Source organism: Pavona decussata, unplaced genomic scaffold, assembly GCF_977016875.1.
Source record: "Pavona decussata unplaced genomic scaffold, jaPavDecu1.1 SCAFFOLD_233, whole genome shotgun sequence".
Lineage (NCBI taxonomy): Eukaryota > Metazoa > Cnidaria > Anthozoa > Scleractinia > Agariciidae > Pavona > Pavona decussata.
Window position 1 is genome coordinate 1,035,827 of NW_028145638.1, and position 25,134 is coordinate 1,060,960.

The following is a 25,134-nucleotide window of genomic DNA, read 5'->3' on the forward strand; positions in this document are numbered from 1 at the left end:
CTGAAAGTCGTTGTAAGATTAGTAAAATAGTCAATCTCTTTATTTTTATAATGCAGCAGTAATTACACTATGTAGCTCTTCCAATTTGAGGTCAACTCTTTGAAATAAACTTAAATATTAACAATTCAGGTTCGAAGTTTATATTAAAATTCCAAAAAAATCACCATTTCTTGTTAAAATTAGTAAATAATCAAGTTCTAATATTATAATACAGTAATCACTTGTTTAGAGTTAAGGTTAAGTCTTATTAATATTGGTAATTGAACTGAGTGGAGTGCAATTTGGTCTGAAATCATACGCGTGATTTGAAATCACAAGTATGATTTCAGACCAAAATTGTACGACACGAAGTTCAATTACCACTTAATCACATCCGTTTTGAAATCACAGAGTATCATTGTCAATATTAATATTCTATTTGTGTTAGTTCATTTCCATTTTGATGGGCTAAAGAAAGGATGCAATTTAGAGCAAAAAAATGATGCAATTTGGGAATAAATTGCACCATTTTGGACCAATCAGATTCCAAGGATCACCAGTGATTTCAAAATGGATGTAATTAATGATGAAGTACATGTATTGTAACGGTCAGGCCCCGTTTGTTCGAAAGCCGGATTAACGCTGGCCACGATTAAAAGTTAACCGAGGTTTTCAGCTCGCTCGTGTTTAGTAATTACAATCATTAAACTCGAATCAAAATTCTCGTTAATCCAGGATTAGCTTAATCGGGCTTCGAGCAACTGGGACCAGGGGCGGATATTTAAAAAGCTTTTGTAACTGTATTTTGAGTGGTATTACATGTATGCAATAAATCGCTTTATAAAAATCCTCTTAATTAAAAGTCTGTGTAATAGAAAGGACCATAAAGGTCAAGTTTAAGGTGTCCGCGTCCTCTCAATAGAGGTGTCCGTTGAACACAGGTTCTTTTAACAGTAAATGTGGGGAAGAAAAAATGGGACTTGTGCTGAGGGTATGTTGTCCGCTTTATACAGGTTTGACTATATGTAAATTAAACAACTTATATATGACAGATCGAAACCTCGCCGTTGTACAACGACGAGATTTCAGTCTCTTTTATATACAACAACAACAACAACAACAACAACAACAACAACAACAACAACAACAACAGAGGCATTCACTTCACCGTTGTACAACGGCGAGGTTTCAAACTGCTCTCATGGGTTTTGTTTCAGGCTGTTTTCAGGTCGGACGCCGGACGCGGCGAAGTCCGGTCCCCCTCTTCAATGTTTGACATGCGACGTCCGGTAGTTCATGTGAAAATCGGTTTGTTTTGCATTCATTAATCAAAGATAGAGTTGCCATTTTGCTCACTTATGTAACGCATACAATCGAAAAAAAAAAAAAAAAAAAAAAAGAAGATAATTCCTGTCATATATAATAAAATCATTATTCATCATTCCCCATCCCCTCCTCCCTCCCCTGCCATCTGTCATTTCCGAGATTAGCCCACACTATTTTCAATTAGAATCCGTTTTAGAATCTATACTACTGAAAAAACGGACAACTTGCGCACAAGCTGTTAATTATAATTGCCAAATCAAGTATTTCATTCTTTCGTAAACATTTTTTAATGCCTTAAAAGACCTTCCCGGTTAACCAATTCCAGTCCAGAATGCAGGAAATTGCATTTTAGAGAGTCCAATTTTAAAATTCCCCCCACCCCCCCCCCCCCACCAGATTTTTGCCAAATAATCTAGTATGTCATGGAAATCACAAATTTGTCTGCAGCATTGTAATACTGAAAGATTTTTAATATGTTTTTCGCATCGCTTAATTGGACTGTCCAAAATGTAATTACGTTTCATGGTCTGGGCATAAATGTTTACTCTCACATGCTTTTGAAATGAACATGAAGATCAGCTGAGAAGGTTTTGAAATTTTTCATTCTTTCGCCGCAACGATAATTTCGGAAACTGTGGTTTGAAGTATGACTTGAATGTGCTTGCTCGATCCTCTAATGCACGTGTATTGATACCGCGGGAACCGACTGAGAAGTGATTTGTTGTAGTTTCCCTAAATTTGCATATTTTAAGGCAAATATATACTGAACGCTTCTTCCGGTTTTCATTGCCTCTTGAATCCTGGAAGACGTGTAAACGATGGTTTTAAAAATGTTCAATGCAAGATCTTTGTGAGAACAGATTGCAAATATAAATATTATCCTACTTCCCGGTGTCCACGAAAACCGGAGTTTAGACAAAACAGAGATAGGATGTTTCAAGGCTGAGTGCTGTAAGATTTGCATTGTTTCGTTCCCTCTGACTTTGAAACTCGTGTTATTAAGTGACTTTTTAGCATACCCTTATCAGAGGCATAGAATTGCATGCCAGCATACTCGTTCGACTCGTACTAATTTTATTTTTACACCATATGGCCTACCCCGCGTTTTGTTTTTGTAGTAAAAAATGTGAGTTGTAGATTTGATGTCCTATATGGGCCATTGGGTAATTAATTAAACAATAACAAAACGCCTTTAAAATTATTTTACGCTGTATAAAATTTGTGAGTTCTTCTTTGGTTGTGGGTTTTGTGCGCAGCAAAATTTACATCATTTCTATTTCGCGTCTAATTAGCACCATCTACAATGGCCAGTCAAAAACAAACACATCTGCAAAACCAACTGAACAGTTGTATCTGAAATGTTTACTTTTCCCATCTCTTGTCTATTTACTTTCGTCGAACGTAGTTAAATATTAAGAATAGGAAGCCCAACCAACCTTTTCAATTTCTATCAACAAGTATCGCATTTCACAGAATTCTGCCTTGAAAGCTTTTCACCTTCGTACCCTGATCAGACACTTATGAAGAAACTCTCAAGAATGTCTTTGTTCGTCGTGGTATGCGTCGTAACATTTTTAAATGTCGGCGGTTTGGTGAAAAGCGAGAGCACGTTGGCCGCGAAGGCAAATTATTGCCCGTATTTCAAGAATCGAGCACCGGAACCTCAACCAAACCTCAAGAACTGCACATGGTATAAACAAAAAGCTTGCTGCCTTCAAAGCGAGCTCGACCTTTTATTTCCATCGGTTCTTCCACCGCTTGGAGCGACCGCAAAGTGTTTGCGATACACAAATTTTTTGATGTGTTATGTCTGCGCGCCGGATCAAAATTTATTCTACGAAAACGAGAGGCTAACGGTTTGTGAAGGATTCTGCAACAAATGGTTCGCCGCCTGTGGAGACGCCAAACTCAAAGGGATGAATATCAAGGATTTGTTTGCCTCTGGGAAAGAATTTTGCCACGCGAGGAAATTTAATGTTCACAGTGCTGGTGATGGTAGCTGCTTTGCTTTTGAGCAAGAAATTGCGAGTTCATCCTTGGTGAATATACCGTCTTTCCCACTTTTATACTTTGCTGGAATTTCTGCGGTGTTGATGAATAATTTTCTGAGTGGAAATTAATAAGGTAAGATGTATATATTTTTGGTTGTATAGTTAACTGAAAAATTCTGCCCCACTCCCCCCCCCCCCCCCACACACACACACACCCTACACCCCCCTCTCTCTCCTTCTGAAATTGAAAGTTATGATGACAATTTTTTTATTAAAACCTTTCACTCTCCTGAGAAATCACAAAGAACCAAATGAATATACGCAGGCTTCACACATCCGGCTCTCAAAAGGACAAATTAAAGCAATTATTCAACTTCCATTGAAAGCTGAAATAAAAACTGAAATTAAGGGTGATAAACACTCAGGATCCTAGCTTCTGTAAAGTCATACCAAAAGCAAGTATTAAGGTATTGAAACAAGGACTTCAGTTCCCTGCTAGCAGTGAAAACAAGGACATACAGTGAATTAGAATCAAATAAATTAAAATAAACACTTTTTGGTAATTTCTCATTATTTGATGCAAAACATGATAGCAGACTGAGAAGCGCTTATAACCCACCACACTTTTCTTTTTCATTAATTTCCAGGAATTCAGCCATTCCCAAGAGTCAACTGGCCCACTGACAGTTATATTAAATTACTTTGCTTTTAAATTGTCCAAGCATAAGCCGGCAATGGTGAAATACATCAAATTAAAAATGTAAAAGACCATGTGTATAAAGACCACACATCTCTTGTAATTTTCTCTTTTTAATCCCTTTAAAAAATTTTACCTGGCTTGAATTTTTTGCCTTATCTAAATGTGTAGTTTCAAAAAAAAATATCCACCCTCCCCCACTACCACAGATGGGATTGGAAATTCCAGGGGGGGAGGGGTGGGGCTTTCAAAGGCCAAATCATTTAAAGGAATTTCCAATGGGGTAGGGGCCTGCCCCCCTTCCAGGGGAGGGGTATGGATATTTTCCTACACAATTTGCTCATTAATTTCCTTTGGATCAGTTATGATAAATGCTTGTTGATTATCTTGGTCTGTTTTTTACCATGCCAAAGAGCTAATTTGCAAGTGAAAATGTTTCATTAAGCTGCATTTACGTGGACAGCCATATTACTAACTAAAGAAATCAAGCTTCAAACCACAGGAGCCTATAGAAATTATATCTCATTTTTAAATAATGGAATGAATCGAACCTGCAAGTTCCCACTGTTTACACAAAGGGACCTCAAAGGAATTTTAAATTAATTTTTTTCTAATTTGTGTCCTGCAGGAGCATGTTAACATGGAAAATTTCATTTCATTTCCTTTGTTCCATGGATACACTTTCTGATCCAGGATTTGAACATGTGTTTTCTGAGGGAAAAAAAATATTTCATTTGAAATTTTCAAGTACCAGAAATTTCCATGCAAAAGAGCTGGACAATGCATCCACCCCCTGCAGGCCTTAGTGACTTTTTGTTGCTTTCAAACCAAAATTGCTCCAGATGAGCTCTATTACAGCACAGAGACCTGTTGTCATGTGAAAAACCTTAATAGTACTCACATATTTAATAGCTTTTGAGCAAAAAAGCAAAAACATAAAAAGGTAATAACTTTTCTTTAAAATACAAGTGACCTTAACACAAAAGAAGAGCTGACGCTTGAGTGATTTCTTTTGTTCACGATGACAAATACTGTGATCGAGTTCAGGTGCAGTCTCGACACAAGATAAATCAATCAGTTGGGTCTTTGCATTAGTTTTGTTTGTTCTTTAGTATATACCGGTAAATGTCTGGGATGTTATCTACAGGTATTTGAGAAAGCTGAACTAATGTTATCAGAATCTTGTTGTGAGGTTTAACTGACTAAACCAATCCAAAGGTATGAGCCTCTAAGGGGGTCTGGAGTATGCGCTCACCAGAATGATTCCTTTGTTTTGGTGGATTTTGATTCATTTACCACCTGTAGTTTGCATTACAAAAATATCGAAAAGCCCCTTCTGTATTGGCTGTATCCAAACCTTTCACATATCAAAGTTCAGGAATAAAAATAGTTGGGCAGTGACCTTTCGTAACTGGGAAATGGACCTTGGCCTAGCTGGTGGGCTAATTAATACAGTAAGGCTGTGATGTTAATTAAAAGACAACAATGGGGGATTAATTTCATCTTCCCAAGAAATAGACTTGGAATAACTATAAATTTTACCTCAAACATATTGGATATTTATTTTGGTGAATAGCAAGGTATCCTTCAAAGGAATTAACAACTGAAATGCACGTATGATAACACCTTGTGTGAAAAACTATAAAGGCTAATCACTTCCAGCTTGCATGCAACTGTTTCCATTATAGCCTATTACCTTAATTACACAATAATATTGAAACTTTGTGGCACCTAAATAAGCTCAACATTCTCCCTTATCATTCTATACTGTTCAAAATGACAATGAGTGTTTACCATGTGTATGCACATGGTGAAAGTTACCTGATGCAAATTAATTATGCTTGCCAAATAAAAATGCTTGAATGTATTATACCCCTTTATTCCTTGACCCTTGGATTAACTATAGTGCAATATTCATTCTTCAATAACTCTGGAATAAATACAGTACAATTAATGAATTTCAACAAGATTAATATTCTCCACTTCTGGACATTTAGGGACAGCAAGACCATTCATTTTCAAAAAGGGGGAAGGAGTTGGGAAAACACCCCTTAAAAATTCCTGCAAAGCTTTTAATTCAGAGGAAAAAATTGCTGGTGCACAACAAGGCAAAGCAAAGAAATATCTTGTAACCTACTGAAACAAAAAAATTGTACATTTGAAGCTATTCACGACAGGTAAAAAAAAAATTGGGCACACAGAATGGCCAGCAACATTAACAGTTCCTCCCTAGAAAGAAAAACTCTTTATTCAGGGTGCAAGATCATGGCTATAATAATTTGCACAAAAAATTATCATTTTTTTTTTTTTTTGGGGGGGGGGGGGGGGGATTTTTAAAAAAAAATAATAATGACTGTCATACTTCAATGACTAGATTAATTATGAGAGATTAAAAGAATGACTGAAAGTGAGTAAAATGTTTAATTTTACTTATTTTCATGACTCACAGTAGTTTTTTTTAATTTGTTTTTGAAAAACAGACAACTGATATTTTTCAAAAGCTAATAATTATTAACCTGGTTATGATAATGTAGGTATCTTGAATAATGATGCACTGACATTCAGATCAGCTGTAGATATATTTTGTTCTCTGGCGCATGCATATATGGTACAAATGGTTACATTGTAAACAAAAATAATAACCATGCACCTATCAATGTTGAGGTGCAGTGGGGGAGGTCGGTTAAAGGCGTGGCATTTAATGCCCCATTGCACTGGGTATTTGTGTTAAGGACGGTGCCTACTATTGTTACTGTGTATATGTTCTGCACATCTTGAGATACTCAGGTTTCCTATGGGTGGTGCCTACTAATACAGGGATATTTTTGCACAGTTTAAAACTATGTGGAGAAAGCAGAACTTGGCAAGTGCTCTTGGTATCCATAAAGAAAATTGGGGGTTATAACCATGCATTTTGCAGAGAGAATTAATCTTCAATTTGGGAAAAAATGCCATACATTGCTTTGCATTTTAGCAATTTTTAGAATTATTGTTGCTTAAATCTCTAAAAAATGCGTGGTTACCCCCAACATTCGTTTTGGATTCCAATAACTCTTGCTTTTCTTCTGCTTTTCCTGCATAGTGATAAACTTCACAAAAATACTTCTGTATTAGCAGGACCCGTCCTTGAATGAATGGTCAAAAGTCGCCAGATAAATGCCCCTAAATCATGTGCCTATGCCCAGCCCCATGCCCTCTGGCACAACATCGATAGGCACATAAAATGATAAATATTCCTGAACTTTGAACTTTATACTAGCATTCAGGTTTTGGTATTTCAAGTATTTTAAACCCTTGAAACCCTATCATTCAACCAAAATGTTGTTGTTGTTTTTTTTCACTTTCAATATATTTTTTCAGTTGGGTGATTTTTTTTTTCACAAGCATTTGTACCCACTACATTAATTTATTTTGTTAAATTTGCCTCTACTATGTTGTATGTGTACAGATGTGTAAATTGTATGTGCCTGCCATATAAAAGCACATGTCGAAAATTCTTTGAATTTAAATCAAATAAATTAGCATATTAATACCAGTCCTTTTGTTTGTTTGTTTTTTCGCTTTTATGGAAAGGCTCAAAAGCGGGTTTTCTCGACGACCTTTCAGTATTATATCTTCGGCACCTTTAAAATCGCTGCCTTTAATATTGCCTTATGACACTACGTACGTTAATAAAGAATATAACTTACATAAAATTGACATGACCTTAATGCCATTTCAATTGAACGGATTACACGATTTGCATGCCTTTTCAAAGCTCTTCGGTGAATGAATTACATTATTTTCTTGCGGACTATTGATTTTGCTTTCAAATTTCATAGTAAAGCACACGTCAATCTTTTATCCACTAACCAGGTTCACCGCTGATGTGTCGTGGTGAATTCATAGCGTGACGATCCCATCAAAACATATCACGGTTCGTAAGCATAGTAAACAACCCTAACATTACCAATGCAGTGGTTACGGCTGTTCTTTGAGACGCACTTTTCGCTCCTCGCTTTGAATCGTGAGTGAAACATCTTCCGTTCGCTTCTTTATCGGTTTTAAAGCGACGCCCTTTGCAGAATTCTTCGCCATTCCTGTAAATGCTGCTGATTTTTCTACCCTTGAGCACAGCATTTTTGCAAGCGCTGTACACACGATCGCAGAATTCTTCGCACACGGTCAGCGTGAAGTCCTTGAAGAAGGTGTTTTGATTCGGAGCGCAAATGTAACAATACAAGTAATTGAGATATTGCGAGCAATCCTTGTTCGCTCCAGGCAGGGGAGTTAATTGCCGGAACGCAAAATCGATTTCTTCGTCGAAACAGCAGGAATTTTCTTTGTACCAGCTGCAGTTTCGGAGGTTGTCCTGTTTCGACGGACCTCGGTTCTCGAAGTATGGACAGTACCGAAGCGGTTTCTTGCGTGCTCCATGACTTTCTTCTCCATCTTCTGCACAAACACTACATACCCAAAACAATAACAAAACAGTCGTGACTTGATTTCCTCCGATTGGCTTCATGGCACGCCTCTTCAAAGACTGCAGGTCGCTTTTGCGTTTGTTTCTCTGTTTGTTTATTCTAAAAGTGCGTGATCTGTCTGTTGTTGTTTTGAATTGATGCCTTATCAGCGTATCAGATCAGCACGCCAAAATTCACGACATCACACCGTGTTGACAGCCTCGCGGCTTTTTGGATGACTTGGTATGTTTCTTGCGCGCGCTTCACTCTGATTTGATCACACCCTAAAGTTGGCTTGAAGTTAAATTGTGTAAGCTATATCCACTTGGTCTCCGGAAATATAATAGCCAACAAACACCAACCCCACATATATGACATGACCTTCGTGATTGTGAGGGAGGCAACGATTGACATCGCTATCACTGGGCCGGGGATCGGGAATGCCATCGATCCTCTTCCATGTCTGTGCGTACTCCCCAGAGTACTCTAAAAAGCCCAACTAGAGAGGGGTGGGGACAGACTTAAAATTGCTGTCACTCTGATTTGCTTCAAATTATTCTTGAATTTAAAACAGTTCTGGTGATTCCGAGTTCATTTATGGGTTAAGGTGACTTTGATTCCAGTCAACTACAAATCAACCAATTTTTTTCCAAAAGATTTTTGCCCTTCAGTTTTGAATTAGACTTGTCTCAGAGACTTATTGGGGACTATGGGGATCGTATTAGCTGAACAGATTTTCACCCATTTGTTTTTTGTTCCCAGATTTAACGGTGTAAGTATTTTAATGTTCAAACACTTCATACAATGCATACAACGTGGACAACTACCTGAAAAGATCACAGGATTACCATTCTCTAGAAGACAATGCACACTACAGTTCATGGCTGTACACATGCATAAAGGGCCCCTGGTGGACTATGCCAAATTAACCTTTCAAAAGAGCTACATTTCAAGCTTTTTAAACTGACTAAAGTGAAATTTGTTCTTGTTGACTCAAGGCTTGCAAACACGCTTGTGCAAAAAAAAACAAAAAAACAATTGACACCAATCTGGTAGTTGTTTTCCCAAGTGTCAAAATAATTCCATTGTTTGGTTTGATGATTGTCCTTCAGTTGTCACAAGTTCAGTTGAGTGTCGCAAGCCTTCTTTTTAACTTTTCTTGCCTTGCGAAGGAGTTGTTGGCTTGCAGTTTTTCTCCCAGTTGTTTTCCTTTTGATCCTTCCGTCACTGGACGCAGCCTTCACAGTTTGAGTTATTGAATCATCTATGCTCTGAATGGATTAAAGACAAATGCATTAGAACTAGTTAGCAAGCAAACAAGTAAGCAAGCAAGTAAGTAAGGCCGGGTTAAGACTCCGTACTTCACATGAGCCAAATCAAATTCAAATTTAGACCGACCAAAATTAGTAGTCGCTGCTGAATTGATTCAGATGCCAAACTTAATTCAGCCAACATTAAAACACCATTAATACACTACTCAAGAAAATTGCGGATTTATTATAATTTATGTGTTTGATTCGGCTCATGTGAAGTACTGCGTCTGAATCAAAGCCGGCACACAGCCATTATTCCCAGCTGAGCCAGGCAGGAGAAATTGCTGGGCTGATCCGAATTAGATCGGCCGTTCTGAATTGATTCAGACGCCGTACTTCACATGAACTTAATTCATTGAATTAGTTTCGGCTCATGTGAAGTACGGCTTCTGAACCGGGCCTAAGTAAGTAAATCCTTTATTTAAAGAGGGTAGCACTAAATAGTGAACAACTTTAATAAACTTGTGACCCTCCGTCTAAAATTACAAAGGTAAAATCTATGTACAACAATATTCTTCAAACCAAAAAAATGATTAATTTTTGATATTGAGAACTGCAGATAAAAATGGAGCAAGGCTAATTGTTCCTTTAAAAATTTATCCCTGAGGGCACATTTAAAAGATATAAGAGAAGCTTGTTTCTTTAGGTGACAAGGTATTTACTGTTCAAGATTTGTACAGCTTGAACTAAGAAAGACCTTCCATTTTGTGTTATAGCACAGACAACTAAAATATTATTATAATTCAAAAATCTAGTGCTTTGTGTGTGCCATTAGTGAGAGTTTTACAACAAAATTGTAAAACACAGTTAATGGAGCGTGACGCTTTTCGCTCTGTGGGACATTGCTTGTATTGTACTTTAAACTGGGTACTTGGTACTGTAATGTACCATTGTATTCATTGTCTAGGCATTTATCTATAATTCTATCTTAGTATGTTGCAATTCTGTTTGGATACTAGTTATTTCGTCCTTTCTAAATGGTTAAATCTTCTGAATACCCCATTCATGTCACTTTAATTATGATGTAAGGTCTAGCATGTAAATGGTACAGGCCTGGCAATTGGCTCAGGAATTGAACTCAGTCTAGGTATAAAACGCTGCTTAAAAGGTTTTAACTCACATTTCTTATGCAATTGTTTGCTCGCTGTTAAGCTGTGTAAATTTTTTCCCTCCCTCCCTCCCTTTGGAGGACATGTCATAAATAAACTGGGGTCACCAATTGTTGGTTGCGTTTTCGGTTAAGTCTGCGTAGCGACTTCCCCAAGCTAAGTTCTCTAGTATTTTTTGCTGTGTTTAAATTGTATTGACCTGCCAAATTCCAGTCCGACCCACCAGCGCTGGTGAGATAGGTGAGGCATGTGAGGTCATTTCAGTTACTCTAGTTTTGGGACCTGCCAATACTCTTCTCGGAGTGGCGCTGCTGGCCTAGCTGTGCTGCTGTTGCAGCGCATTGTTGTGTTTTGTTGTTGTTGGCCTAGGTGCAGCTGAAAGTGCCAGGGAAGTGAGGCCTAAAAATGGTCACACAATAGAAATCGCCTGTCACGCAATCGCCGAGCAGTGTTTCCCCCTTATTTACACCAATATGTCTGTTGTCATTACTTTAGTTAATTCTATGTTTGGGTAGAGTTTTGGATTCTACTCAAACTCATTTAACTCTTTTGTCTGCTATTCAAGCTTAAGTTACAAAATTATGTATCAGATCTATATAAATTAAGGTGAATGAAGGACTTGTTTCAGGATAAAAGGATTAAAGGAGTGAACTGGAGTGTTTTGTCAATAGAATGAATGAATAGGTGAGGCAAGACTAAAGTAGCCCAAGTTTGCCTGATCCACTAAAGTGGGTAAAGAGATATCAGGATCAACTCACAACATGAAAAAGGTCTCACTGTCATAAGATTGGCATAACTAACACAGCATATGGGTAGCCAAGCACAAGTGTGCAACAAGGCCAGGTGTAGCTGGCAGCTACATTTAACAATAGACAGTAGTTTTCTATGGTCTATACTCTTATAGGCCATAAAATGATGTCATAACTTATGATTTATGGCATCATTTTATGGTCTATAAGAGTAAAAACGAGAACATAGGAAATTGCTGTCAATTTTTTAATAATTGTTTATTACAGTAAAATATACAGGAAAAATACAAGTGGGATTGACATTTTTTTCTGTTGAAAAAGCATGTGTGTTCGAACAATCTGACATCATTTTTATTGTCTATACTCTTATAGACAGTAGCTATGAGCCAATCAGCGTGCAAGAATTTTGACAGTTATTGTAAAATCTGCAGTGGATGTACAACAACCTGTATTAATAGCAACAAAAGAGCTACACAGTGAAAAGAGAGGGATCATGCAGTTTCGCCAAGCTCACAACCTGGCTGGTAATATTTGCTACTCAGGCTGTGGTGAAGTGGAAAGCTGTTGATAACAGACAAATTTGCAATGTTAAGCTCTGAATGCAGTAGTTAACTTTACTTATGACGGAGCTCGGCATGCTGACTTAAAAGCCAAAGACTCTGCAAACAGACTTATTTACCTCAATATCAACTTCAGAATCTTCTGAAATTTTCTCTATGATCTGGGGCATCAGACTGGCTGCTGAAAGCAAAATGTTTGAAACAACTTTTCAAGATAATTCACTTAAATCAAGACACTTTAACTTCTGAACCCTTAAAGCTTAGTAAATTAATTTTGTTCAAAGGACTTAATTACAGGGTGTGTGTTTGTCTGTGTCTTTGTAGGGGGCGGGGTAATTTGAAACAGCTAACTCTAGCAGTCCATGGGTTTATTTTTTATCTGAGGGACTTGAAATATGAGAGTCTCTGAAATATGGGGAGCTTGCAAGTATTTCACAGCTAAATAGTATTGTACCATTTTACATTAAAGCATCTTGACTGTATATGCCCAGGTGGAAATCTTATTTTAATAATATCTCAAAAGATCTTATTAAGTTTCTTACTAAGATTCTTATTAAGATTGTGATGGGGTACAAGTATTTAGATGTGACCCCTTAAGTGTTTTCAAACCTTTGTGGCATATTTTTCTTTTTCATTATTAATTGTTTATTTTTATGGAGGGTGGGGGTGGAAGGGGGACAGGGAAGGAAACCCTCAAAAACTGTGTTGGGTCGCCCAAGAACCCCAAGTGTTCAGTTCACAGCTCTGCTTTAAGAATCTCGACTGACTTTTCCACAAAATAACATATCTCTCTATCTACTCTACTGACCTTAAAAACATCACTGCTCGCATGTAGGATAGTATATTTTTATACTGAAATTCTATATTACAGCGAAGCTCACAGCATTAACAGAAGGAGCCACTGGCCCAAAGACCGTGCTCCACTCGCCAATTTTCTCCTCGCCCTGTGCCTCCACCTATGCCCCACTTGGGAGCTTGTTTACAGGCTACTGAAGGGCAGACATCTTGCCCTTTGCTTGTAATCCACTTGATGGCATTACTGTTCTGCCCTTTTTTTGTAACACTGTAGCTTGCCGAAAACACTAAGACAGTTGGCGACAGATAGGTAAAATAAAGAACTAACTACTGTATTTTACTTAGTATTTATTTATTGAAAATGCATCACGGAAAAAGCAGGAAATGGCATTTCTGAGACCCTAAATTTCAAAATTTTCTGAGGCAGCATGGCCGTAGACCCCCTAGTGGTAAGCGTCTTCAGCACTCAAAGTTGTCTTCTTGTTTGTACACCTTCAAAATTGCACACTTTGCCCCTGCTTCATCCCAAACTTCAATTAACTGCTGCTATCTGGTAATTATTTTGTACCTTGGTCAGTGAGAGTTGGGCTTGTTGTTGATGTAACTGTGTTACTTGATGAACTGTCTCCTGTTCTCTCTGAATGTTTGGTCTGAATCTTTACTGATCTTGTGATTTTCTTCTTAGTTCTTGTTTTCTTTCTTGGCAAAGACTGACCAGAATCCTTATCAAATAACTTCATGTCACTTGCACTTGTTGTTGAAATTGATTCAGCAGCATTCACTTGACTGTGGATGAAAAAGATAATTATATTAAGGCAATAACACAATACCACACACAACAAACAACCTTAGGGAGCTGGTCATAACAAGTTTGTTCCAAGAGGACCCACTATGTCTGGGGTAGGGGGGTTATCAAAGACACCACCTATCTCATGAACATTACCAACAAAATGTTATTGGCTTTAAAATTTGAGTTGACCAAAAAATATTCAGCTAGCAAGAGTCAGCATCCCTAGATAAATAAGAAAAGTGAGGTTTGAATCTCACTGTCATTGTTTACTGCTGGATTGAGGGGTGGCTATGCAATAAAGACACCATCTTTTGAGGTTGAGGAAGCGGGGTACAGGCAGAGACTACCATCTATTTTGTGGTTTGGTGGGTCCTGTTTGAGTATAATAGTTTTGACCAGTTCCCTTACATGTAGCCATTAGAGTGAAAACAATGTTTGCAGGAAGAGTGAAGAGTGCCCAAGCAAATGCCTATTAAAGTAATTTCCGTTGTCCTATTAGGCAGGAGGTTTATTAAATATGGGGTTTATTTCCTCTGTCTAAAGGAAATGTAATTATTATATCTGTTGTAGTTCCATTTTATTGTTGGTTCAATTTTATTATCCTTGGTTTCATACTCATAATTAATTTCATCAAACAATAAACATATACATGTAAATATATTAAAAAAAATTTTCAGCCAAGGATAAAATTGAATCCCAACATAATTATACAACTCCACACAGTACTGTTTGAATGATGTGCAAAACAAGTACACTGTGATCTTTGTACAGTAAAATATCAGTTTTATTGGTATTTGTACAGCAAATAACCAGTTTCCCAATGGATACGTGCTAACCTGTTTCCCTTTTCCTTCATAGGTTTCTTTCCTACTTATCAATTAAAAATTTTAGTTGGATGATAAGTCTGTTATCAGACATTTTGGGGTGTGGTATCACTGCCCAGCAAGCTACTCAAAATGCACTGAACTGGTAAAAATACACAGCAATAATACACACCAAAACACCTACAGTAATCAGATGTATTTAATAAACTACAAAGTTAATAACTATGGCCATCAGACAAAAAATTATACTTTCTAACCTTAATGTCTTTAAGAGACTGACTTCTTTCTCTATGATGAACACAAGACCTGCATCGACCAGCACCTCGTCAACTTTGTAATTCAGTGGTATATCAAAGTGGAACTCATTTTGAATGCTTGAAATTTTGAGTTCTGGCTCATTGGGGTATAATCTGTGAAAAACATCTTCTGTACATTTTCTGAAAGAGGAAAGTGTCCATTGCCTTTCAGCTAAGACCTGCAACAGAAAAAGAAAGCTTGACCTTGAAAATAAAGTTCAGAGGGGAAAAACAAAAAGGTTCACATTTCCTGGTCATAGAGGCTTTCTTTGCTTTTCTCCAAAACAGAACTGGGCAAGATTTCCGGACATTAACTCATAGGTATACATTTTCCAACTCAAACCCTAATTCATGCTCCGTGATTGGGGATAAGGGTTAGTATGGGAGCGATATCTGTATGGTTAACGTATGGAACTGTGCGAAAATCTTGTCCAATTCTGTTTAGAAGAAACAAGCAAGAAAACCTCTGAGGAAAATCGATCCTAGGGCTGCTGGCCCTCAGGCTGGCCCTGTGCTGGGTACATTACATTGAGATTACTGTTTGACACAGTGACTCTGAAGGTCAAATTAAGAAGAAATATAATCTTGATACTTTTCTTACCAAAAATCGCCTATCTCTGGATGAGCAAACCACATTAATCCGTAATTTTCTTTCCATTTTTTACCCGACACCAATTTTGACAAGTTGGTCCGCCATCTTGAATGCGGACGATTACCGCTGACAATACATGTTGTTATGCGTCGTAGCGTTACGCGCATATATTCTGATAAAACCTGCTGACTGGAGGTTTCGGCTCAGAGAGTTCGAACCCTGGCAGACGACTGCACCCTGCTGTCTTCAAATGCATTTTCGATCTTGCAATGTTCCGTTTTCCTGCAATTGATAAGGAAATTACTACTCTGTGCGGTGAAAGGTATGGAAATATTTCTCTAATTGTTGATAACTGTTATTGGAAAAATTATCTGTTTACTTAGTTTGAAACTAATTGCGTTTCCTTGTAAAACCGCACTGAAGGTCAAACGATCTAGCTACAGATGCATCTATTATAAAACCATCTGGACCGGTTTATTTTGGGGACTGATTTTCCAAATAGCTTGTTGTACGCTGAACTGAACGAGCACTAAATCAATCATGGCTTGTAGGTTTGCTGCAATCTTGCGTACTATTCGTCTAAATTTCGAGTTTGACAGCTAATCGTATAAGCTTGAGCCAAACAAACATGAACATGAGTTCCTTCAGGTTCAATTCCTTGAATAATTGTTGCAGCGGAGAGGAAACCTTGTTTTAATATAGTATATTCTTTCTTACTAATTATCTTGAAACTGGCACTTGTAAAAAATAATTCGTGATAACCCAAACAATTTAAGCTTATCATGCAAGCAAATAGACTCACCCAGTATATTGGCCTTAGTATGTAAATTTTATTACAAATGAGGGCAAAACCGACTTGGCTTCTCAGTGGGAGCTGTCTCATCATGAATAAGTTATAACATAGGAGAAGGACTCTAATTTAAATAACAATAGCAGTGTTTTTGTGTCAAATTTATGTTAAATGATATTAAATTTTAATAAGTAAAGTAAACAATGCAATACGTGGTGACAATAAATGTATTTGAGTGAAAATGGAAAAATTATACATAAAAATAATAAAACATAGTTTTTGACCAACCTTTGAATAGATCAGTTTTGGCTAACTTACTGTAAGTTAGGGCTACAAATTATTAGTGGCTGTCCTTGAGGACAGAAAATATTGTGAAGATAGCTGGCAGTATACAGTGTACTTAGTGTTTGAAAATGGCTAAAAGACAACAAGAGTAGGCAACATTTCTTTGTTTTTAATCAGCTACAGTGTACTTTCTTTTTTGGGGCTGGTTTTGTGAAGAGTATTGACAACCCTGCTATAAAGTATAGGAGAGTGCCGCTATCTTGAAGACCAGCTAACTCAAACAGAAAGTGGTTCTATTTGATGACAGTTTGCAGTCCATCTAATTTACTACAGACTATCTCCAACTTCTGCTTTCTTGGACAAATTTTTGTGCCATAATTTTTTCTTGAGTGTTCAAGATAGCAGAGTCTGTATGTAAAAAAACTTTCAGTATTAGAGTGGTTTTTGGTTGAGTGTCGTAAAATCAAAACCAAATTAATTACTCTTGCCTATCGCAACAGATGCAAACAGCAGTAAGACAATCAGAATTCAAAGCAAACGCGTTTGTTTGATTTATTTATTTATTTATTTTTAATAAATAAATGTTTATACAGGAAGTATCCAGTGGTGGATTAGATGAGCAAATTGGTCGCTATAAATAGATTTGAAGCTGACAATATTCTGCACATTGTCTCCCTCCACTGAAATCCTTAGTACTTGTATTGAATAAAATCTCACCCAGGAGGAAATCAAGCTTGAAATAGTCCAAAATTGAAAATTTGGCAGCCAGCCAAATGTACATGACCTTCCATTTGCCATACTGGCTAATACCTTGGTGGAAATACGATAATTATTGGCTTCATGCAACTGAAACCAAGTAAACCCTTATTTTGGAAGGGCAACCTTTCTAAAAAAATATGTCTGCAAGAGAATTCCTCTTAATAACATGACTTACATGTATTTTAAGTAGGTGTCATTAAAGGACTGTACATGAACCTTTGATAGCTAATTGTTGTTGATGTTAGAAGTGATCTTGACTTTGATAGTTTGAGCACTTGTCAACCAAGCAACTACTCTATTTTGCATAATAGAAAGTCACATCTTATTTTGTTATTTTGGGCTTGCATAGTGTAGCAGATTTCACCCTTTTGAGGGGGATCTGCTACACTCTGCCTTCCCCATGTAACAATTTTTATCAGTGAGAACTACAGTGTAATATTAATTTAATTTCATACCTTCAAAATATACTGCCAATAAAATTATGTAAGATATTACATGTAAAATGTAAGTAATGTATGGTACAAGTTAAGTTTAGTTTAACTATGACTTGATAACTAAGTGAAAACACTGTGCACATTGTATGCGAAGATATACATCAGTCAGTCCTATGGTATGCTGTAATTTTACATAAGAGATTGTTACATCTGTTGAAAGTTTTGCAGCGTGTGTGATGTTAATTTGTTGGAGCGTACCTCTTTCTTACTTTGGAAGGACAAAACAATACCAGGCACACAACGTCATTGCATCAGTTGAAAGTTTGGAAGTGTGTGAAGTGTAATTTGTTTTATTTTAAAGCTTATCTCATTCTTGTTGAGGAATGATTTTTTCTACACAGAAGGCACATGGCTAAGTGAAGGATGGGATGGTCTCTCCTTCCTGCAGCAGAAGGATTTGTCTGTGCAGTACTGAGCACATGCTCTTGGGCTTAGTTTAAGTACAAGGGGGAGGATCGTTCCCCCCGTCCCTCCCCTCACCATTTCAGTTCCTGCCACTTAGGGGTAGAGGAGAGGGAGGTTTCACACATACATGTATAGAGAAGCAGTGTAAGATGAAAGCACAAGGGACAAAAGGAGGATAAAGGGTCTCCTCTGTTGATAAGCACTTCCATTTAGGCTGACTTTACCTCTTTAAAAGCAACATAGGAGCCGCAAACACCATTTAACCTCTCCTCACTCTGCTTCACCTCCTAAATTTACCTCAGGAGAAATATCAAGCTGAAATTAGTGAGGTACATGTAGAAGACAGAAGAAAATTGAAAAAGAAACGTCTTCTACTTTTTTCTTCCTAAATTTTACAATATCAGTACCTTGGGTTTAGTAGATTGATGCCATGTAACAGTTGTCTTTGTTTTTCCATCCCTAGTATGAACCAACCCTACAAACTATGAACTAAAATGGAGGAGGACGATGTAATGAACACTAGACTAGCCATTAAAGAATCACTAAAAAAGCTAGATGAGTATGCCTCTTACCTCAGGTATATCTTTTCTTACAGTAATATTATTTTTGCTATATTACCTGTCATTCCTGACAATGTTTCCATTAATAAAAGTTGAAGAAGGTGGCATGGCTTATACCTTCAAAAATTTGTTGTGAACACAAACATTTGATTATTTGAACATTCTCCTTAAAAGGATGAAGTCACCACACTGTTTGCCACAGACCATCTTGTCCATAATGAGTCAGGAAATCACAGTTCATTCTACTAAGATAGTATTTTTGAGATTGCAGTGATTGTTATTTGCTACATGCATGATTGCTTGAGAGTGGTTTCCATGTTATCAAAATGGTCTTGCACAATCATCAAAATCAAACTCAAGTCTACTCATTAATGGTTGCTGCAACAGTAAATTGCTGTGATTGCCACAATCTCTGGATAATGCTTTCCAATATGATTACTGCAATTATTGCCATACTTTCTTCTGCAGTATGGACATTATAGCAACATGTTATGAGTATATAACTATCTGATCAGCCTCCTACAACTTCTAGACCACATTTGTCAAATTCATTTGTAACTGTGATTGAGGTTTCCTTAGAGCATGTGACAATAATTCGGTGTTGCAAGTGACTTTTCATCTTTATCAAATTATCAAACACAGCATTCATCAGCTTAATTATTCAAGCAAAATAAGTTCGTTATACAGTCCAACCTCCGCTAACAGACTCCTCCCATAAGCGGGCGGATACCTTTCATAAGCCGACACTTGGTCATGTTCTCAGCTACATAAAAAACACTACATTTTAAACCTCCCATAAGCAGACACCTCTCTTATACGGACACTTTTTCTGGTCCCGAGGGTGGCCGCTTACCAGAGCTAGGTTTGACTGTATGTGGTTATTGTATATTAAATAAAAAAGTCTTTTTTGTTTGAAGGTCGAGGTTAACAGACATAAAGTCCACTGAAGAAGGGGTCAAAAGTAGCATAGGCTCGGCACGTACGGAAGTTGAGGAAAAATTTAAACACATAAAGAATGAGATAGCGCACTTGTTAGAATGCCGTGAGAAGGCAATTCTAAATACCATCAGTGAGATAGAGAGGAAAGATCTGGACCCGTTGACCCATCTACAAGACAAAATAAATCAAGAGCTGGATAAAACGGTTCAACTTATTGAAACAGGTAACCTGGAGATGTTGTGTTTTGGTTGTTGTTGTTGTTGTTATGTTAAAACGACTGTTGTCAATAATAAGAAACAGCGTGAATCACTGATGTTGAATGAACCATCTTTGTTTTGTAGGAAACTCCTCCCTTGACGAAGATGATGCAACTCTCTTGAGTGAAGGAAAGAACTTGCAGAATGAGCTGCAAATCTCACCCATAAGGTTTGTACATCTAAACCTCCTTTTATAAACAATAATTCAATGTTCACCTCTTCAAGGAAACATGCAAAGTCATAATCAGACATAACAATTTATTTTTTTTTTGTGCTGTGAAGTTCTGTCTGTCAAGTGGTGCATTGTGTATGCAAGAACCCATGAGATTTATAGCTTTTGTGGGAGTAGAGTCTTTCTTTGTAGTTAAAGTGTATATGACAGATTTTTATTTTATTTGCTTGATTGAATCTTCTTGTTGTTCTCGTATGAAAATCGAAAAAATAAATTCGCTATCGATTTTTTCTTCCCCTCGTTTGAGGCGGTCAAAGACGTGAAATTTCACTTCCGGGTGTGTACAAAACCGCGCAAGGCGGGAGACTAGGGATAGTGGACCTGTGACGTCAATACAAGAACGCTGTTTTTGCGGATTCTTTGTTTTACTTTTAAACGTCTTTCGTGTTGCTGCAGCTGTAAACAACGCACCGCAGCACCATCTTTCTTCCCTTTGCATAAAGAAAAACACTGAAACAGAGAATGCGCGAAAGCAGCGTTCTTGTATTGACGTCACAGGTCCACTATCCCTAGTCTCCCGCCTTGCGCGGTTTTGTACACAACCGGAAGTGAAATTTCACGTCTTTGACCGCCTCAAACGAGGGAAAGAAAAATCGATAGCGAATTTATTTTTTCAATTTTCATACGAGAACAACAAGAAGATTCGATCAAGCAAATAAAAAAAAATCTGTCATATACACTTTAAGATCTGCAATCATATGTCTGTATTCGTGGAATGGGAAAGTTTATTTCCCAGCCTATGCACAGGGTAGTTGAGAATGAAACTCACCCAGATGGCACTTGATTGAGGAGGGACTTATATAGCGCGTTTTCATTCACGTGACTACCGGCCATATTGGTTTACTGAAACAAAAGAAAGTATTTGCATAAAAATAGAGTTTAATTCCCAGAAGTTTAGTTTGGGACACCAACATGGCCGCCATTTCTTTATTTTGGGACACCAACATGGCCGCCGTGATGTCATGTGAAAACACTCTATAGTTGCTAAAGGCTATGAATGTTACTAACATGGCGCCTAATGACATGAGGGTTGTTGGGAACAAATCCCTTTATGTACCTTGATATCTCAATTGAATGCTATGATTTTTACCTTTCAAACTTTTGCTGTTTTGATCGTTAGGTATCCTGACACTCCGTGCATATCTCAAACACTGTCTGTCGTATTTAGTGAAAGTCACAGCCAGTCAGTTGTAGATGCCGTCAATTCCTTAGGAGAATTGTCCATGACTGGAACGCTTCAAATAGCAGAACTGACAGAGCAGCCAGGAGCTATTCTTGTACAATGGTATGATGAGGTAAGGCTACCTTCTTACAGCATTGTGTTAGCTGAGTACCAGGGCCGAGTTGTCCAAAGCCTGATTAAGCTGTAATCCTGGGTTAACATGAACTTTAATTCGAGTTTAATTACAAATCAAGTAAGGTCCTTCAAAAGATTTTCGTCCCTCAGTTTTGACTTACACTTTTCTTTACCATTAGCTTAAAATCAGCTTTTAAAACCATTTTTAATCATGGATTAACGTTAATCAGCTTTCGAACAACCAGGCCCAGGAGTCTAACAAGACCAAGGAGGCCAGTAATACTCCTGGCTTATGAATTCAGTTTAGCCCAAGCCCAAGCAGCTGAGCTGCTCAGGAGATATTCTGTGCAATTTTGCAGGATCATTGTTAAATGTCTGCATTATCATTAGTATTGAGATCTGATGTCAGGAGGCGCCTTTTGCTGCCAGTATGAGTTCATTTTTTATCTCAATTGTTACCCACCCAACCTGTGACATGTAAAGTGAATGCTGAAATGGAAAGGACAGAAAACACACCAGGACTACAGTCCTGGAGCGTTGATTTAATGAACCTCTATATAACAAAGTACCTGGGCACTTTGTTAAATTGAGGTTCCACTGCACCTCCCATTATTACTCTTCACTTTGATTTTTCCTTTGCCTTTTGGGAATCAACAACGCTGTATTTTGTTTTACTTTTTTTGTAGACGTACTCAGACAGTGAGTCTATCACAGACTTCAACTTAGTCCAAGAGTACATGCTTCAGTGTTGTCGCACAGACAACAAAGGCAATGATGACTCAGTTTTTAGCACAGTGTACTGCGGCGAGGAATCATCTCACCTAGTCACAGACCTGGAGCCGCACGTGTCCTACACGTTCCGTGTTTGTGGGAGGTTTGGGAGTGAAGGAAAATGGGGATCATGGAGCATTCCACGCAGTGGGATAACAGCACTTGATCAGCACGGTAAGGACTTGTATGACCATTTCCATGAAATTATGAGTTTGAGTTTCAGGTCTTTTCAAAGGGAAGTATCATAGCATTAGCTTTAGTGTTTAGGCTTAAGGTTCAACATTTGGCAGGATTATACACTATAAGGTACATATTTTTCAGTTACTGTAGTTATGACCAAGCCTTGCTTCTATTAACTGTGACAGGGTTTTGAATCTAAATTTACCATCATAGTTTTCTACTGTGTAGGTGTACAAATGTTTCAGAATTTTTGTTTCTAATGATTTTTGAAATCTTTATTAATAAAGGAGAAGAAAGGGGACCCAAAAGATTTAAGAAAAATTGAAAAAGGTTGAGATTCAAAGATTATTGACAATGGCCATTTGAAGATTTGGACACCAATGTAGTTTGCTATCAAGCAGAAATATTGCTCTTGCATGATGGTGGACTTCCTTCAAAATTAATGGCTTTTAGGTATCTCTTCCTAAAGGCTTAGCTCACTGAAAGCTGACTTATGTCGCATATTTAATCTGTTGCTTTGCTCTTCATTTTGTGATAAAAATGGAAATCTTGCCCATAATCATAGGTTTTTTTTTATTGCAAATGAAGCACAAAGCAATGGATAAAACATTGGAGCAACGTTTCCTGAAGGAATTCAAGGTCACAAAACTGTGGTGAATCTGAGCTAAAACAACAAGGTAATGGCAAAGAAGGACAGCAAGGCAGCACAAGTTGTAAGGGAAAAGACCTGCTCTCATTCATGGAATTTTTGCTGAAAAATACATATTTGAGGCTATTATTTTGGGGAATAAGTAGAGATGTGTCCAGAAATGCACGCTAATGAGATGCATGAACTGTATGGTAGACATCACAAAGTGTCCCCTACCCTAAATTCTTACCAAAACACAAATAATTCTGTCAAACATGAAGTCATATGAAAATGACAAAAAGGTCTGTCTTATATAAAGTGCCCAAAATCAGGGTTAGGTGCATTTCTGGACATAAGTGAATAAGTATTGCAAAAATACGAGGTACAGTAAATCTGAGCAAAAATGAAAGATGACCAATTATTAGAAATCCTAACCTTTGATGTAATTTGGTAAATAAATGCTCTCACAACTTAAATTTTGATTTAAAATGTTTCACTTATTCACTTCTCTCTGTGTTTTAGAATGGTCAGGTGAGGACTGCTTCAATCAAAATAAACTTGCTGTTTACCAGCTAAGTAACAGGCGCAAGACTGCTACCAAAGTTTTTCCAGATTGCTCCAAAGTTCTGCGATCAAGGACAATGAGTTACAGACTGGACACTGCTTTGGTCTTCAAGATCGACGAGACGGGAGATCCCAGCAATGGTGATGGCATCGGTCTTACAACTGCGTCATTTGATTTCAGCAATGCAAAACAAGTGCTGCAGTGTCCTGGTTCAGTTAGCTTAAATTCCAAAGGTGTTGTGTATGTCAATGGATCACCCATGACGACTAGATTGCCTCAGCTCAAGCGAGCGTCTGTTGTTGTGTTTGAGGCAAGTAGAGTCTCCAAAGACAAGCTGCGAGTGTCAATCACCATGAATGACAAGCTAGTGACTTTTGATTGGCAGGTGGATAGTGATGGTGATGGGTTTTATTTTGCGATGGGTTTTCAGCATTCAGGATGGCAGGTCTCTGTCTAGCATGCGAACAGCACAGAAGTGCTTTGCGAAAAAGTAAAAGATTGAAGCACACAGGCCATGACACTCAAATTACATTCTATTTTCACAAGCAAATGACACAGGCAAACAGTCAGCTTTCTTCTATAAGGAGCTGAAATAGCAAAAATATTTCACATTTAACCTTGAGACCTAAAATGGGAGTTTTCACATCCTATTTTAGATCTGACCCCTAAATTGGACCCTCTTTTCCAGACCAAAGCTGTAAAATTATACCTTATGTTAGAGCATCAACCTTTAGGCGCCAAAATCAACATGTATTTTCTCCTGACTGTTCATCTTATATTTCTTATGACACTACTTAAGAGCATTTGAAATGTGAACATCAAGACATTTGGTGATCATTTCCTTAATTCTCATGAGCTGTATTTTTTATTCAAGTAGTGAGTGATGGGAGAAATTTAATGCTGATCAGTTAATTGGATTAATCATACATTACAGACCACAACAATGATTCAAATCTCTACCCCACTTCAAAGCAAAATGGTTCAAACCACATACCCTTGCAGACAGCGGCTGCACATACCTTAAGTTTTGTAGCTCACTGCACATTTCAATAACATGCAAACTTCAACCCCACTAGCTTTCTGCACTTTTTACTACTGGCAATTGTACTAAGGCACTGTTACACTAGGCAATTTTCTTGCAACTTGTCTTGCAATTGTGTTGTGCAAGTTGCACCGATTGTTGCCTGGTGTGACATGCCCTGGAATGAACATGCCTGGCAATGGTGTTGTTGCAGTCAATGTTCCACAAAGTAGAGCCAACTTCTGCTTCTCACAACAATTGTAGCAACAAAAACATTGCGAAAAAAATACAGATACCAACAAAGTGGATTGAAATAGGCCCATCAGAGCATATGAGCATGACCTTTTGACTTCACAGTTTGCATGTTGTTGCAAGTTAATAATTATTAACCCAGGGAATAGTCCCCCTGTTGCTGTAGTCTGAGGAGGGGTATTGTTGGGGTCCAGGGAGAGGGGGGGGAGAGAAATTTAAGAAACATCCAAGTAGTT

General features: G+C 37.7%; 3 protein-coding genes across 4 annotated transcripts; 1 reads left to right on the forward strand and 2 right to left on the reverse strand.

Moving 5' to 3' along the window:
* Window positions 1-5,529: 5,529 nt before the first annotated feature.
* Window positions 5,530-9,037, reverse strand: LOC146458264 (uncharacterized). The gene has a single exon (XM_085091070.1). The coding sequence runs from the start codon at window positions 8,495-8,497 to the stop codon at window positions 7,895-7,897; it is 603 nt and encodes a 200-aa protein (XP_084947196.1). The 5' UTR covers window positions 8,498-9,037; the 3' UTR covers window positions 5,530-7,894.
* A 160-nt stretch (window positions 9,038-9,197) lies between these two features.
* Window positions 9,198-15,608, reverse strand: LOC146458265 (uncharacterized). 2 transcript variants are annotated; one of them, XM_085091068.1, is made up of 5 exons: window positions 15,473-15,608; window positions 14,833-15,050; window positions 13,530-13,747; window positions 12,286-12,347; window positions 9,198-9,706 (listed from the first exon to the last, which is right to left on the reverse strand). In XM_085091068.1, exons 1-5 carry the CDS (start codon window positions 15,527-15,529, stop codon window positions 9,551-9,553), a joined length of 711 nt encoding a protein of 236 aa, XP_084947194.1. In that variant the 5' UTR covers window positions 15,530-15,608; the 3' UTR covers window positions 9,198-9,550. The 2 variants fall into 2 exon arrangements, with proteins under 2 accessions (XP_084947194.1, XP_084947195.1); XM_085091069.1 differs by having other exon boundaries at window positions 9,212-9,706; window positions 12,286-12,344.
* Window positions 15,609-15,669: 61 nt separating this feature from the next.
* On the forward strand, window positions 15,670-24,919 carry LOC146458266 (cytokine receptor-like factor 3). Its single transcript, XM_085091067.1, has 7 exons — window positions 15,670-15,785; window positions 18,660-18,773; window positions 19,674-19,918; window positions 20,037-20,121; window positions 21,305-21,479; window positions 22,168-22,426; window positions 23,583-24,919. Exons 2-7 carry the CDS (start codon window positions 18,691-18,693, stop codon window positions 24,080-24,082), a joined length of 1,347 nt encoding a protein of 448 aa, XP_084947193.1. The 5' UTR covers window positions 15,670-15,785; window positions 18,660-18,690; the 3' UTR covers window positions 24,083-24,919.
* The last annotated feature ends 215 nt before the right edge of the window (window positions 24,920-25,134 follow it).